This window comes from Malus sylvestris, chromosome 17 (genome assembly GCF_916048215.2).
Source record: "Malus sylvestris chromosome 17, drMalSylv7.2, whole genome shotgun sequence".
NCBI classification, from domain to species: domain Eukaryota; kingdom Viridiplantae; phylum Streptophyta; class Magnoliopsida; order Rosales; family Rosaceae; genus Malus; species Malus sylvestris.
This window is the reverse complement of record NC_062276.1, coordinates 4,797,290-4,811,543: the sequence shown is the minus strand read 5'-3', so window position 1 is coordinate 4,811,543 and position 14,254 is coordinate 4,797,290. Positions and strand designations below refer to the sequence as shown.

General features: G+C 37.1%; 1 protein-coding gene, 1 long non-coding RNA gene and 1 pseudogene across 7 annotated transcripts in view; 2 read left to right on the top strand and 1 right to left on the bottom strand.

Annotated features, from left to right (window-relative positions):
- The window catches only part of LOC126610936 (uncharacterized), a 21,387-nt gene extending 13,255 nt beyond the window's left edge, over nt 1-8,132 (top strand). For 2 of the 6 annotated variants that reach the window (XM_050279106.1, XM_050279104.1), the window contains exons 2-11: nt 4,367-4,926; nt 5,811-5,905; nt 5,990-6,087; nt 6,230-6,279; nt 6,490-6,585; nt 6,686-6,775; nt 6,862-6,954; nt 7,100-7,195; nt 7,300-7,365; nt 7,687-8,132. In XM_050279106.1, coding sequence (XP_050135063.1) covers nt 4,702-4,926; nt 5,811-5,905; nt 5,990-6,087; nt 6,230-6,279; nt 6,490-6,585; nt 6,686-6,775; nt 6,862-6,954; nt 7,100-7,195; nt 7,300-7,365; nt 7,687-7,815 — 1,038 coding nt within the window. In that variant the 5' untranslated portion in view covers nt 4,367-4,701 and the 3' untranslated portion in view covers nt 7,816-8,132. Of the gene's footprint in view, nt 1-155; nt 251-333; nt 432-4,155; nt 4,927-5,810; nt 5,906-5,989; nt 6,088-6,229; nt 6,280-6,489; nt 6,586-6,685; nt 6,776-6,861; nt 6,955-7,099; nt 7,196-7,299; nt 7,366-7,686 lie in introns of those variants that run through there. The other 4 variants (XM_050279107.1, XM_050279108.1, XM_050279109.1 and 1 more) reach the window with 4 other exon arrangements.
- The window catches only part of LOC126610943 (uncharacterized), a 15,450-nt gene extending 5,574 nt beyond the window's left edge, over nt 1-9,876 (bottom strand). Inside the window, exon 1 of the long non-coding RNA XR_007618651.1 lies at nt 9,734-9,876. This is a non-coding gene — a long non-coding RNA (uncharacterized LOC126610943). The remainder of the gene's footprint in view (nt 1-9,733) is intronic.
- On the top strand, nt 9,040-14,254 carry LOC126610941 (ribosome biogenesis protein WDR12 homolog; annotated as a pseudogene).

Sequence of the window (14,254 nt, the reverse complement as noted above, 5' to 3'; positions counted from 1 at the left end):
GCGACCTAGGCGGGTCTAACGGGTGCCTCAACAGGTCTAAGCGTCATTTCTTAATTTTCAAACGCCTAGGCATTAATCGGGGCGGTGGCCAGCCGTCTAGCGCCTAGGCGGTGATTTTTATTTTGACTAATGGGGCAAGCCGGTTGCAATTGCAGATTGCGTCGTCGGAAAGTTGTATCATGAGTAGTTGTGTAAGGCCACGAAAACAAAGTGAGATCAATCCGGTGGTTCTCCTCCATTGCTTTGACAGGTTTGTAATGCTTGCAAATTGCAGATTGACCGTTACAAGGTGATTTCGTGCTGAACATGTTTCGTCATGTTTGTATCTTTTAGTTCTTGTTTAGAATGGAGGTGTGCGTACCCCCTGCTTGAAGAGGCCGGGTTGGAGGCTTGGGCTGTTGATGTTCTTGGGTGGGGCTTCTCTGATTTAGGTGATGGGTTTGTGACTATGACAGGAGAGGATATTGGAGATCAAATATATACGGGCTGTGGTCCCACGGAAAGAAGGTTAGTAGATCTGAAAATGCTTGAGTCAAGTCAAAGAATATATGCTCAAAATTTTCTGGGTTTCTTTTTGTTTTCGTAGCTGTTGGATGGAAGAAGAAAATCACGAAAAGTAAAAATAATGAGAAGAGTTGTAAGGCGACCATTTGATAGTACTGGAAGTTGTTTGCAGATTCACGGCGGAGATGAAAAAAAGAAAGAGAACCGACACAACTTTTCTTATCGATTCCCACAGACGGCGCCAAATGTTGATGCACAAAACCGGAGGTATTGGAACAACGTAAATCCGACCGTGAATCTGCAAGAAATGTAAATAACACAAGATGTATCGTGGTTCACCCTAATGTTTGGGCTACGTCCACACTGATTATTGTATTTCTGAGGGAGAGAGAGAGCTTCTCTATGAGAGTGAGAGCTTTGAGAGGGTGAGGGTGTGGCCTCAGAAATGGCATCCCCCAATTATGAGGGTGAGGAGTCGTTTTATAGAATAAGGGCTCTTCACTTATTACATATTTGCCTCATTCCTTTATTACATAATTACATTTAAGTCCTCCGAGTATTTGTACGAGATCTAAATACGGAGGCCCTAAGTATGATATAAACAATTCTCATCAAATTTTGTTTTTTTCAGATTTTCTTTTTTGAAAACTTGATCTATTAGAGGATGTAGGAAGATGAACGGTTTGGATCGTTGATATTATATTCAGAGTTATATGGTTAGTGAAAATATTACTTAATGTTTATAAAGTTTCTACAAATTATATGACATCGACTCATATTTCAGTTAACCATAAATATCGAAATGATCAAAGATCTGAACCGTTCATCTTCTTACATCCGCCATATGATCATGTTTTCAAAAAAGAAAATTTAAAAAACGAAATTTAGTAAGAAGAATAAAGCGTAAATGACAATCGACGGTTAAATATAAATTTAAGGTTTATGAATTATAGTGTTGGATTTCGAAGCTGACCCCTTCATAAAAGTTGTAAAGTTGTCATTATGAGTGATTATATATATATATATATATATATATATATATATATATTTTTTATTATTTATTTTATACATTTTTTACACTTCTACAATAATTATTATTAATTTTATTAATTTTTCCCTCAAATAAAAAACATTATTCATGAAGGTTTGGAGGATTTTAAAAATCTAAACGATAATGTAAGTGTAACCATTATCTACTCGTGGAGGAATAATGATGAATCACTAGTGTTTATATATTCTTTCACATTTTTTATACTTGTATGCATGTCTTCTTAGTGCTTACCTATACAAATACTATATTAGTTTATTTTAATTTTGGACAACAACATGTTAAGTAAAATTTATCCTAATAATGATAATAAGGAACTCTCATAATAAAAATAAATAATGACTAAAACTTTTTTTTAAAAACTTATATAGAATAATAATACAAAACTATATATTTAATATAGAATATATTGTATAGATTAATATGGCTATAATAAATCTTTTAGTAATTAAACTTTAAAATTATCAAAATAAATTTTTTCTTAACGGGTCGAAACGGGCTACCCACATGTATACCCGTTAAGAACCCATTATTAACGGGTTCTTAACGGGTCACCAGATAATGACCTGATAAGTTATCGTGTTAACCCGAAACCTATTATTTTCGTGTTGTTTTCGTATCGTGTTAGAAACTGCCAGGTCTAATGTAGGTCCCTGGAAAAGTTTGCTATTGTTATAAAATGCTATCAATGTCCTGTAGTGTAATGTTAGGTCCCTAGTGGTGGTTGGAGATATAAATGGAGAGGTACTATGATTTTTGTGGCTGAGAAGAAGCCCTAAGGGCTAAGTCATGCCTCCAAAGAACCCTGTTCAAATTACAAATACAAGTGACATTGGACGAGTATTTTGCACCATCGCAGCATGATCTAGTAAAATTTAGTGTTTTCTGTTTTCTCACTTCTTCAACTTCATTTATTTTCCAACTACTTGATTTAGTTGTATTTGACACATGACAGGGTGGTAGAACCCGCATGAGACCAGTTGTGCCCATCATAAAAGGGGGACTGGATCGTTGTATCAATAGTTATATTGGTGACATGTGATCCAAGTCGAGGCAAAGCTGAATCTCCGAAGAAATTTTATAACCTGTAGGTCCCTGGAAAAGTTTGCTTTTATTAGGAAATGCCATCAATGTCCTGTAATGTAATGATAGGTCCCTAGTGGTGGTTGGAGATATAAATGGAGAGGTACTATGATTTTGTGGATGAGAAGAAGCCCTAAGGGCTGAGTGCCTCCCTAGAACCCCGTTCAAATTACAAATACAAGTGACATTGAACGAGTATTTTGCACCACTGCAGCAGACCTAGTAAAAATCTACTGTTTTCTGTTTTTCTCACTTCTTCAACCTCATTTATTTTCCAACTACTTGATTTAGTCGTTCCTTTATTTGTCTATTTTCATGGATAAATTCTCGTGTTCACCAGTTGTACTTAACACATGACCGGTGGTAGAACCCGCGTGAGACCAGTTGTGCCCATCATATGAGAGGGATTGACCGTTGTATCAATGGTTATATTGATGACCTGTGAACCTGGTCGGGGCAAAGCTGAATCCCAAAGAATTTTTTACATAAACCTTCACTTTTCTCGCACAACAAAAACTAACAGCTAAATAACCAAAAAAAGTGAAGGTTTATGTGAAAAAATACAAGGTTAGTTGTGTACTGTGTCTTAACTTCGTCTGTATAAATTTATCTTACACTGCCAATCTTAAGCTCATATAAAAGAGGAGAAAGAATGCGTCATGTAGTCAACAAGCGACTCTCTATAATATTGTTGTTTTTGCGTACTGCGTCTTGGAAGGGTACAGGAGGAAAAGGATAGAAAAAGGTAGTTGTAAATATTATGTTTCATTAGCAAGTATTGAGCTAGACTTGCTCCACGGATTCCATGAGCAAGAACAGACCCATAGTTGCTCCAACAACGTCGACAGCCAATTTTCAACCATCAACACCACTGCGACTTTTATGCCAATGCAACTGGAAATATCAGTAGTAGCGCAAAATTTGCATTTCAAACTAAACTAAAACTAAACTAAACTAAAATAAAATTAACATATCAAGTCTGTATAAGATTCAACTTCGTTACAGTGACAAAAACATATTCTTTTCGTGCCCCTCCACTTATTTTATGACACACCATAATCCACCTAGATGCGGTCATCATAAATGGTTCGTGCGATAGTGCTGGTGGGTTCAGGATAATCCATTCAATCTTCTTCTTTTCTTTCTCTTTTTTTGAATTTCCCTCTTCCCATGGAACTCCCACTCCATTGTAGAAGATGTCAAGTCCTCTGATCAACCCTTCTATGATCACTACCTATGTTAGAATTCCTCTGTACCACATCGACCATGGAGCTTGAGAACAAGCCTTTTAAATAGAATTACTCTACTCTAACTAACATCGAGGCCTTTTGTATTAAAACCTCATACATGACGGATTGAGCAGGTGACCAAGTGAAGACAATATCGGTGTTGTTGGAATGGGCCCATGACCCATCTACCTGAAATTTAAGAGCCTATGCACAGATCGGAACTCGAACTTCTCAACGTAGAGTATCCGTTTGAATACCAGTGACTTTGAAAAATTTCTCGTCCGACACCCCTCACAATATAGCAAGATTCTCTATATTTAGTTGATCATCTAATCCATGTTAATGTCATGCGATTGAGTTACTTGCCTTATACGAGTTGCTGCTCCCGCACACATAGCATATATAGTATGAAGACTTAGCCCATCTCAAAATTTGACATCTGACACCCCTTGTCTACCTAAATTAACTTTTATCATCCAGTTGTCGGAGGTTTGCACGTAAGGTAAATTTAGACGAGTTCGCCATCAAGTTTGTAAATCAGGATGAGACGTAACTGTTAATGTGTTTAATGTTAGTTGCTCTTCTTAAATTGATACAAGCCGTTCAACGAAACTACGGCTATAAAAGTTGACAAATTTCTGAGCACCTTGCTGTGCTGTCACGCCCTAAGCAATCCAAGTAGAAATCCCCTCTCCTTTCTGTTTTGTTTGTTTTTCTATTTGACAGCACACACACTCTCTCTCTCTCTCTCTAGTTTTTCACTTCCAGTGGAAAGCAAAAACCAGCTGCACAATCCGCACGGCATTCTGCTGCTGCCAGATCAACGGAAGAATCAGAATGATGCCGCTAATGTGGTGTTCTGCGCCACCGTCGCCACCGCCGGAAGCAGTGGTGGGTACGTTAATGGCAAAGAAAGATGGAAGCTTTAGGAGTGTGGTGATCAATATGAGGGGTGCAGGTACAAATAATGGGTTCCCATCGTTCCTTCCAAAGGAGGTTGAGAAAATTAAGGACCCATATGCCAGAAAGTTGGCTCAGAGGATGGAGAGGCTCCCTGTGTCGGTAACCCACTAATCTCGTTCTCATTTTTGTTAATCTGACTAATTTCGTTTCTTTACGAAGACAATAGTTTAAACTACTCTAATTCACTAATTTAGAACTAGAGGGAGTTTGATGAACTCGTAAACTGGTCTAATCCACATATAAGTTATAACACATGTATGCTTAATGCCACTAATTACGATGTATTTTTTCATAAAGTACTTGGGCTTATTCTGAAGATGATTTTCGCATGCTATTATTATTATTTTTTTGTGTACTTCTTAAGAAGTTTTAAGAAGAAAATGAATGTGCGAAATCAATTTTCTACCGATTAAGGGGATTCTCTGTTCTTATCATTTTCATCATCTTCTTCGAGAACATCTGACTCAAAAGCTGGGAAGTACTTGAGCATGCAGCCAAAACTGGGAAGTGGTTGAATAAGTGCATTTTTGTTTTTACTTGATTATTTGTTGTGATTCAACGAAAGGAATAAGTACTTTTTGCCTTTTGTGGGATGGTGAACAGTGAACTCACTCAACTTTGGAGTGATCGATACAAGGTGATAATAGTCATTTCCATATGGTGGGAATATTCTTTGCATGAAACTATGGTTTGTGAATACAAAATAATCAATCTAAAGGTACTAATTTTTCCAAGTTTTTGTTTAATAAAACTTTAGTTGCGATCAGTGACGGAACTAGGATTTTCAATATGTGATTGAGTTCAAATATTCATTGAAACTGTATGTGGCACGTGGCATGTGATGAACTGATGATTCTCAATTTTCTTGTCCATTTTGAAGTTACTCATTGACTTTGAATCTTTTCTCATTTCTCTCTTTAATGTAGGGGTATTACCCGTACTAACATAGTGTGACTAATGGGGCAAGCCGGTTGCGATTGCAGATTGGGTCGTCGGAAAGTTGTATCATGAGTAGTTGTGTAAGGCCTCTAAAACAAAGTGAGATCAATCCGGTGGTTCTCCTCCATTGCTTTGACAGGTTTGTAATGCTTGCTAATTGCAGATTGACCCGTTACAAGGTGATTTTGTGCTGAACATGTTTCGTCATGTTTGTATCTTTTAGTTCTTGTTTAGAATGGAGGTGCGCGTACCCTCTGCTTGAAGAGGCCGGTTTGGAGGCTTGGGCTGTTGATGTTCTTGGGTGGGGCTTCTCTGATTTAGGTTCGTTTACCCGCCTTTTCCTCATTGTTTTTTTTTTTTTTTTTTTTCCGGCTGGATATGATTATATACTTCCAGTCTCTTTCTAGCAACAAGTGCTTAATGTTCATCCGTTTAATCATTTGTTATCTGTTATCTGTACTAGAAAGGTGTCCACCATGCAGCGCGGCAACCAAGCGGCATCACCTCTATCAGGTATATATTGAGTGTGATATTCTTTTCTTTATTCTTTTGTTGCTCCAGTGAATATTGTTTCGGTCTATCTGCAATGGTTTTGATATTTTGTTATGTTAATTACTTTAAGTCGAAAATGGTCTACATTTTTCATCATCTGTTGAGAAAATTCGAATCTAATCTTATTGTTTGAGCTCGGAGATATAACTGGATTTCACATTCGAATTATAGTTTTGGAAGTCCTACATCAGAAGACCGATGGTATTAGTTGGGCCAAGCCTCGGTGGTTCTGTTGCAATTGACTTTGCATACCACTATCCAGTAGCTGTGAGTGTCTATCATATTGAGCTCCTTAGCTCTAGATGCGTTGTTTCAGAAATTATATAGTGTCCATTTGATAAATTTAATTCTTGTTTTCTATTTTCAGGTTGAAAAGCTGGTTTTAATCAACGCAAGCGTCTACGCAGAAGGCACCGGAGACATGGCAAAGCTACCTAAAGCTGCGGCCTACGCTGGGGTTGGTGTCCCCTTACAGTGGTATTTCAACCCTATGTGAATTCTCTTAGCTTGCTTGCCTAATGTTCTGATCTTTTTATTCACCAGGTTTCTTTATTGAAGAGCACCCCTCTACGCTTCTACGCAAATATGCTGGCCTTCAACGACATTTCATTAGCTACAACCTTTGATTGGACTAATGTAAGATAATATTTCTGTTAATATACTCAAGTTTCCAACTGAAACAGGCATCTAGTATATTGTCGAAATTTTTATCTTGGCATCTTTGTCTTAGATTTTTGAAGTATGTGTAATGGAAAGCTAACAGAGATCGTGCCATATTTAGGTCGGACGCTTACACTGTCTGCTGCCTTGGTGGAAAGATGCAACAGTCAGTTTTATGAGTAGCGGAGGCTATAATGTCGTTTCCCAAATAAAACAGGTAAACTCTCGCCATCTTAATGAGTACGGTATATAAGTGGTATGCAAAATTCGGCAGGTCGGGTAGGCAATAGTAAGCTTGTATTCTGAAACCTTATTTTACAGGTGAAGCAGAAAGTACTAGTGATTTGCAGCGAGCAAGACAATATTATCAGCTACAAACAAATATTGGTGAGTTTTGAGCTCCTACCTGCTACTAAACTTTTCCTGTCGTACTTAAACCAAGCATGTTTCGCAATCATTTTAAGATGGAGGACTTAATTTATTCTCTTAATCTTAAAAAGCGCACGAGAGATTGCAAACCCTACTTCAAAATCGTTGCAAATACTCGATAGGCCTGTTTGAAGTGTTTTGGAAAACTTGAGGCGAAATATATTGTGCGACCACTGACATTGCCGGTTGCTATAAAGTAGAAACTGGAACACATGCTAAGATGTCAACATATATGCATTCCTTAATGAGTCTTCTTCTTGTTGTATAATCAAAATGCAGAGGCTGCGTTGTGAGCTTTCGTCTGCAATCATGCGGCTAATACCGGATAGCGGACATCTCCCTCACGTTGATAATCCCGCCTCCATCGCAAAACTAATTGCAGGGTTTGCTCTGAACGGTCGTTGCTGAGAGAATCCCTCCTCTGGTCCTTTGTGGCAGAATTATAGGACTTACTCCCTGCTAAGAGGCCCGTTCTTCTTCTTGGCAATACTAAGTTTCTCTTTAAACACTTCTTTTTATAGTTGTGAGCTAATGGAAGACTTAGCGCAAAACCGAGCACAGTGGCGTTATATAGTTCATACAGCCGACTCCACTTAATGGGATGAGGTTTTGTTGTTGTTGTTGTTGTACTTATTTTTATAGTTGGAGTTCCATGACTTACACATTTATCATATTTTCTTATATAATTTGAATCTGAATAAGAGATTGAACAGCTAGCCAAGAAATATTATGAATATTAGAGACACAAAATAATTACGATTAAATAGTTCGATATACAAGTCTTGTGTTCGAATTTCCCTCAACGAATATCACTTCTGTTGAAAAATACAAAAAATAGCAAAATATTGGTTTGCATCTTTCACTCAGTAAAATATCAAGAGACTTGTAGAGACTTGCAACCTTACTTTTTCTTCACACTTCTAACATAACATGAAAGAAAAATTGCAATGTTTGTTCAATGGTGCATATGATTGAGTGGTCCGAAAAATTAATAGTTAGATCTTGCATATATGAATCTAATAGAACTATAGATTTTTGTAGCAGTTAGATCTTGCGTAAAACTTATACTATTGGGTAATACACACTATTGTAGCCGGACCTAGATATTATTCGGTAAACCTACTTTATTTAGATTGGGAAAATCTTATGGTTTTTTAAACCATGTGCTATGGCTCAAATCCATAGTCAATTCTATTTTTGATTTCGTTTAGAACATTGGTGTGTTTTAAGCTTCAAATGTTTTCTCACACTCTAGTTTAAATTAATCTAAACTACGAGAGAAGATTCGAGCTTGGTGCAAGAACAAAACATTGCTCTAGCTAATATATTATGAGAACTGTTATTAGCACTTCAAAATTTCATTCTACACGTATTTTTCTTTCTAATTATAGAAAGTTTGAAGTACAAAATGAGATTTTTTTTTAGTCACAATAACAATTCCTTATTTTATTTGTGTTCATATTTACTATTGAAGAACTAAATAATTATTGGTTCAAAAATCTACTAAATATTGGAAAAATAATTCTCTCTTAACCAAAACGCTGCGTTTCGAACGGCTCTTGTTACTTTCAGTTACTAAACCCTAGTTTCCTTCCCTCGCTTTCGTCTTAAACCCTGCTGCTAACCTGCTACCACCTCTCTCTCTCTCTCTCTTCTTTCTCTCTCTACAATCTCTTCCACCAGAAGCAAAGCGATGGACGCCGACGGAAATTCCGAAGAGCCATCGCGGTTGGTCCTCGTCCGCTTCAAAACGGACCTCGGCCACCCCTACAAAGTTCCAGAATCCTCCATTTCCATCCCCGCCAGTCTCACCCGCTTCGGCCTCTCCACCGTCGTCAACAACCTCATTACATCAGGTAGCCTCTCATGTGCTTACACGTGTTTTTCCCTCCGCCGTTGATTCTCTGATTGGCCGCTGTCTGAGGAAAAAAAAAAGATTTTACTTTTTGGTGTTCTGAAGCTTTGATTAGTGATTGTGATCAGGAAACCCTGATTGGGAATCGGAGCCTTTCGATTTCCTTATCAAGCATGAGCTGGTTCGGATGTCGATTGAAAAGTTCCTTCTTGCCAAGAACATTTCCGCGGTGTGTATCTCCAATTTTTCGGATTCAATTTGCAATTTGTAATTTGTTGTGTGAATTGTGTGCATAAGTTTTCTGATAAAATGCTGTATGTTATGCAATTGCAAGCAACGTGAAATAGAAAGCAATGCTGAGAGAATGGATAGAAGTGAAGTGAGAGAATGGTAATAAATGACGGGATTGGAACAGCGGAAGTTAGAAAGTTACCAGCTTGGTTAACGATAGCGGGGTTTTCTGAACTACACCTTGTTAGGCGTAAATTGAACTCAGGAAATTCAGTTTCAGAGTTGCCAAATGGGATACGTGAAAGATTTGGGATTTGTACATCCCGTATACCATTAAATCCCGTATTGAAGTTCTGAATCCAAACTGGGGCTAAGAAACCAACAAGAGTTAAGCTAATTGGATAAATTATTCCAGTTAGCCACATAATATGAGTTTTTCAATTATTTTTTCGGTTTCACAACTATGAAAAATTGATTTCACCGATTATTTTTGCGTTTAAATTTACTGGTTGAGTTTGGAATTAGGGTTTATTTTTGGTGCTTTAGTGTCAAGTGCAGCTCTAGGGTTGCATTTGTTGCTCTAACAAGCTGATTTGAGAGAAGTAATTTTCATCATTGTCATTTTACCCGCCTTCTTATTTGATATCTAATGATGGGTTTATGACTATGACAGGAGAGGATATTGGAGATCGAATATATACGGGCTGTGGTCCCACGGAAAGAAGAAGAACCTTCTTTACACAATGAATGGGTTAGTGCAGTTGATGGTTCTAGTCCCAGGTACGCACATCACAATTTGTAATGTGTACTTCATTGCTTCACTTCTTATCCTACAATCTGCATGGCTTGGGTTTTCACCTCTCAAATAAATTTACTGTTCACATGATGCTAGGTGATTTAAGTAAACAATAAGGATATATCTGTTGCTAATAAAATTTAAAGTTAGAGTGATTTATCTGAGCTGGGAAGTTTTAGTTAGGTCCTCGTACTATTAAATAAGGTAGCATGGAGTAGCTCCTTTCAGTTCAACTCCAAATCTCTTCAGAGGAAACCTCCAATTGTCCTTTTTCAAAATGTTTGGTATTCATTGGATATATTTTCTTGCATCCCGGCACAATATGAAGTTATCTCTGAAAACATTATTCTAAATTTTATATTCTTGTTTTGGCCCTAAAGTAGTTTGAAACTCCTGTAATTTGTATTATGTGGCAGGTTCTTTTTGACAGGCTGCTATGATGGCTTGGGAAGGTAATTGCACTATTTTTTTTTCTTTTCTTGTGTACCTTGCGATTTCTTATGTGGATACATAATACGGAAGCTTGATATGTGATTTTTTGAATTTATCATCTTTTAGGGTGTGGAAAGCCCCTGGAGCATGTACACATATACTGGAAGGACACAGAGGACCTGTTACTTCAGTTAGTATAATCAATCCAAAAGGTAGCTACAAGATATAAGTGTTCACGATTGGCTTATTCCTTGTTGAATATGGCCAGGATACTGTTGTTATCAGTTCTCTAGTGAATGTCAGTTGGCACTGTCAACTACTTACAATTTTTCAGTTCTGGCCTTTAGAGGACCAAGTTATTATGGCATCCTCATTGTTTTTGCTTTTGGATTTGAAAACCTTTTCATGTCTAATGGGATACTTCTGTGCATGAATTTCTGTTTGTGTTAGGGAGGTGGTCTTTACATGGTAGCTGCTTGGGTAGTGCAGTTCCCAGTATCTATCTTGTCGCAAGTGCTTAAGCTGGTATTCATTTTTTTATGAAGGTGGAGAAAGTGTTACCGTAGCTACTGCTTCGAAAGATCGGACACTGAGGCTGTGGAACTTAATTGGACGACCATACTGTTTTTATAAGGATAGTATGACGTGTATACTAAATCTTTATTATTTGTTTTTTGGGGAAGTTCAATGCAGAAGAGACCCGAAAAAGTCCTTTGAGGATAAGAGCATTCAAAATTTTACATGGACATATAGCAGCTGTTCAAAGTGTTGCTGCTCAGACCTCTGGAAACATGGTCTTGTCTACTTCTAATTTCCAATATATAATTTGACAAGTAATGTATGTGAGATTGGGATTTGGCATAAGTCTATAATTTACCTTTTCTTTTGTCTTCTTACATATGCTTAGGTATGTTCAGGCTCTTGGGATTCCACTATCAATTTATGGCAGACAAATGAGCCTGATGCAGAAGGTGATACTGTGTCAACAAAGAAGAGAAAAAAGACTGGTCAAGAAAAGGAATTGCAGTTGGAGGTATGTGATATGCGTTTATTAATTTCTATAAAGGGGTTTAATAATTTTGGGGTGACCAGTTGACTAAGTCTAGATAGGCTTATTAAATATTTAACTCGGGGTGCACACGGTATATACAACTTCCGAGCCCTAACAAATGGCTTAACATTTTGTTATCGATTGAAATTTTTGCACTAGTGAATTCTTGATGGTTTCTTTGGTTCTGCCATAAGTAATGGAAAGATTGTCATTTAAAGGAAATATCTATGTAAGAAAAAGAGGTTCAATTATTTCCTTGAACAGGATGTCTAACTGCTTGGTTATTTCTTTGAGAGTTGTTGAGCTAGAAATAAATGAAATGTTTCCTTTTTATTAAGATTTAAAAGATTATTGCATCAATCATCCTGGTCTGACATCCTATGTCACTTTACTTTTTCAAAATTTTCATTTTAAATTAGACTAGCTTGTGTCCTTTTTGACAATTTTTTTTTCTTATGAAAATATTATAATATTAAGATTTTAGTGAGCCAGATTGTTTTCCCTGTTCATTGATAGTTATTGTACATTATATTACGTCACAAGGAGAGGCTGTTTCTTCTCTAGTAGGTCATACACAATGCGTATCTTCCGTAAAGTGGCCAGAGCCTAAAACAATCTATTCTGCATCATGGGACCATTCTATTAAAGAGTGGAATGTCGAGAGAGGCACAGCCACGTCGACAATTGTAAGTACAAATAGCCTTAGTTTTCTGTTGTCTGAAGTCTTTTTCATAATCATGCTTGCATTCGTTCTGTGGCATCAAATCACTCAATATCTGGCATTTGTTCTCTCAGAGTTAATAAATGTTTGTATGATAAACATTCTCCTGGTGACAGTACCATGATAAAGTACTCAACTGCATTGATATTGGAGGTGAAGGTTCTGCTTTGATTGCTGCTGGTGGTTCTGACCCTATTGTTAGGGTATGGGATCCTCGTAAACCAGGTCCGTTAGATGAGTCAAGTGATATGTTCTCTCTCTCTCTCTCTCTCTCTCTCTCTCTCTCTCTCTCTCTCTCTCTCTCTCTCTCTCTCTCTCTCTCTCTCCACGGCCGGCCCTGAGGGTAGCCCAAGTAGGCGCCCGCCTAGGGCCCCCACTTCGGAATGGCTCCCAAAAAAAATTTATATCCTGTAATTAACATATAAATACAAAAAAAGTAAGAAATATCATAATTCATTTGTTAGTGCAGTGGAAATGTTGGCTTCATTTTTCTTTGGGGTGTTGAGTTTGAAACACGAAGCTGCCTTATTAGTCACTAGATTTTTCTTGTTTTTCAAATTTACTGCCAATCCATCTGTCCAAATGCATATAAAGTTATAAAACTCAACTCTCCATTTCTATCAAATGTTTAAACCAACTTCACATTCTCTCCATTTCTATTGAATGTTTAAACCAACTATCATATTGTCTTACAGATTGCACTTTAAGGTAATCAAAACTTTGAATTATATATTTTTCTTTTCAATAACTTTGTATTCAATGGATTATTTTAGTATTCAATTCGTTAGTGTGATGTTGATTTTAGAAGAAGAAAAATAAACACAATAGAAACAATTGGCGTTGAATTTATTATACTCGTCAATAAAGTTTTATTGTTATTTACTCTCTTGATCATCAAGTTTTATTGTTCTTCACTCTCAATCTTAAACTTTTGACTGCAAACATTTAGTACATTTGTGTCTAAAAACGTGAATCATGTAATGTTTAAATAATGTTTGTATATTTATCTTCTTTTGATATTAATTTTTAATGATATTTGATGTGAAAATAGAACTTTTTATGTATTTAGCAAATTTTTTTTTATACAAATCAATACACAAAGAACCGGAGATCAGAGAATTTTAGGACCCCACTTCGAAGGTTCGCCTAGAACCCCCAAATTCTCAGGGCCGGCCATGTCTCTCTCTCTCTTCCATGCACACAAACAAACTGAAGAACACAAGCATCTGACATAAAAGCTTTTATTATTTTTGTAGGAACCTCTGCTTCTATCAAAACTTTCTCATCTCACACTTCTTGGGTTACGGCGTGCAAGTGGCATGACAAGTCTCCGTTTCATTTAGTCTCTGCATCTCATGATGGAAAAGTTATGCTGTGGGATACGAGAACTGCTGTATGTTTTCTTCTTGTTTTTGTTTTCTATCAACAGTTCACGACCGCTGCCCAGCATGAACTGTAGATAAATTCGTTACTCAATAATAGTGTTTTCTCTTGCAGTGGCCCTTGTTTATCTTTGATTCACACAAGGACAAGATGCAATGTTATTCTTTCTATCATTTTTCTTTTCTTTTTCCGTCAGTGTTCGAAAATTCAATCTACTTTTTATAATTCGGTGATCTTTGCTGTAATCAGGCGCTATGCGCCGACTGGTGGAAAGGTGATACTGTGCTTAGTGGTGGTGCAGATTTCAAGCTTTGCATGACGTCCGGGGTTTCTGTCCCTCCCAACTATCAAAGCACAGAAAGTTACTACGCTCATTAG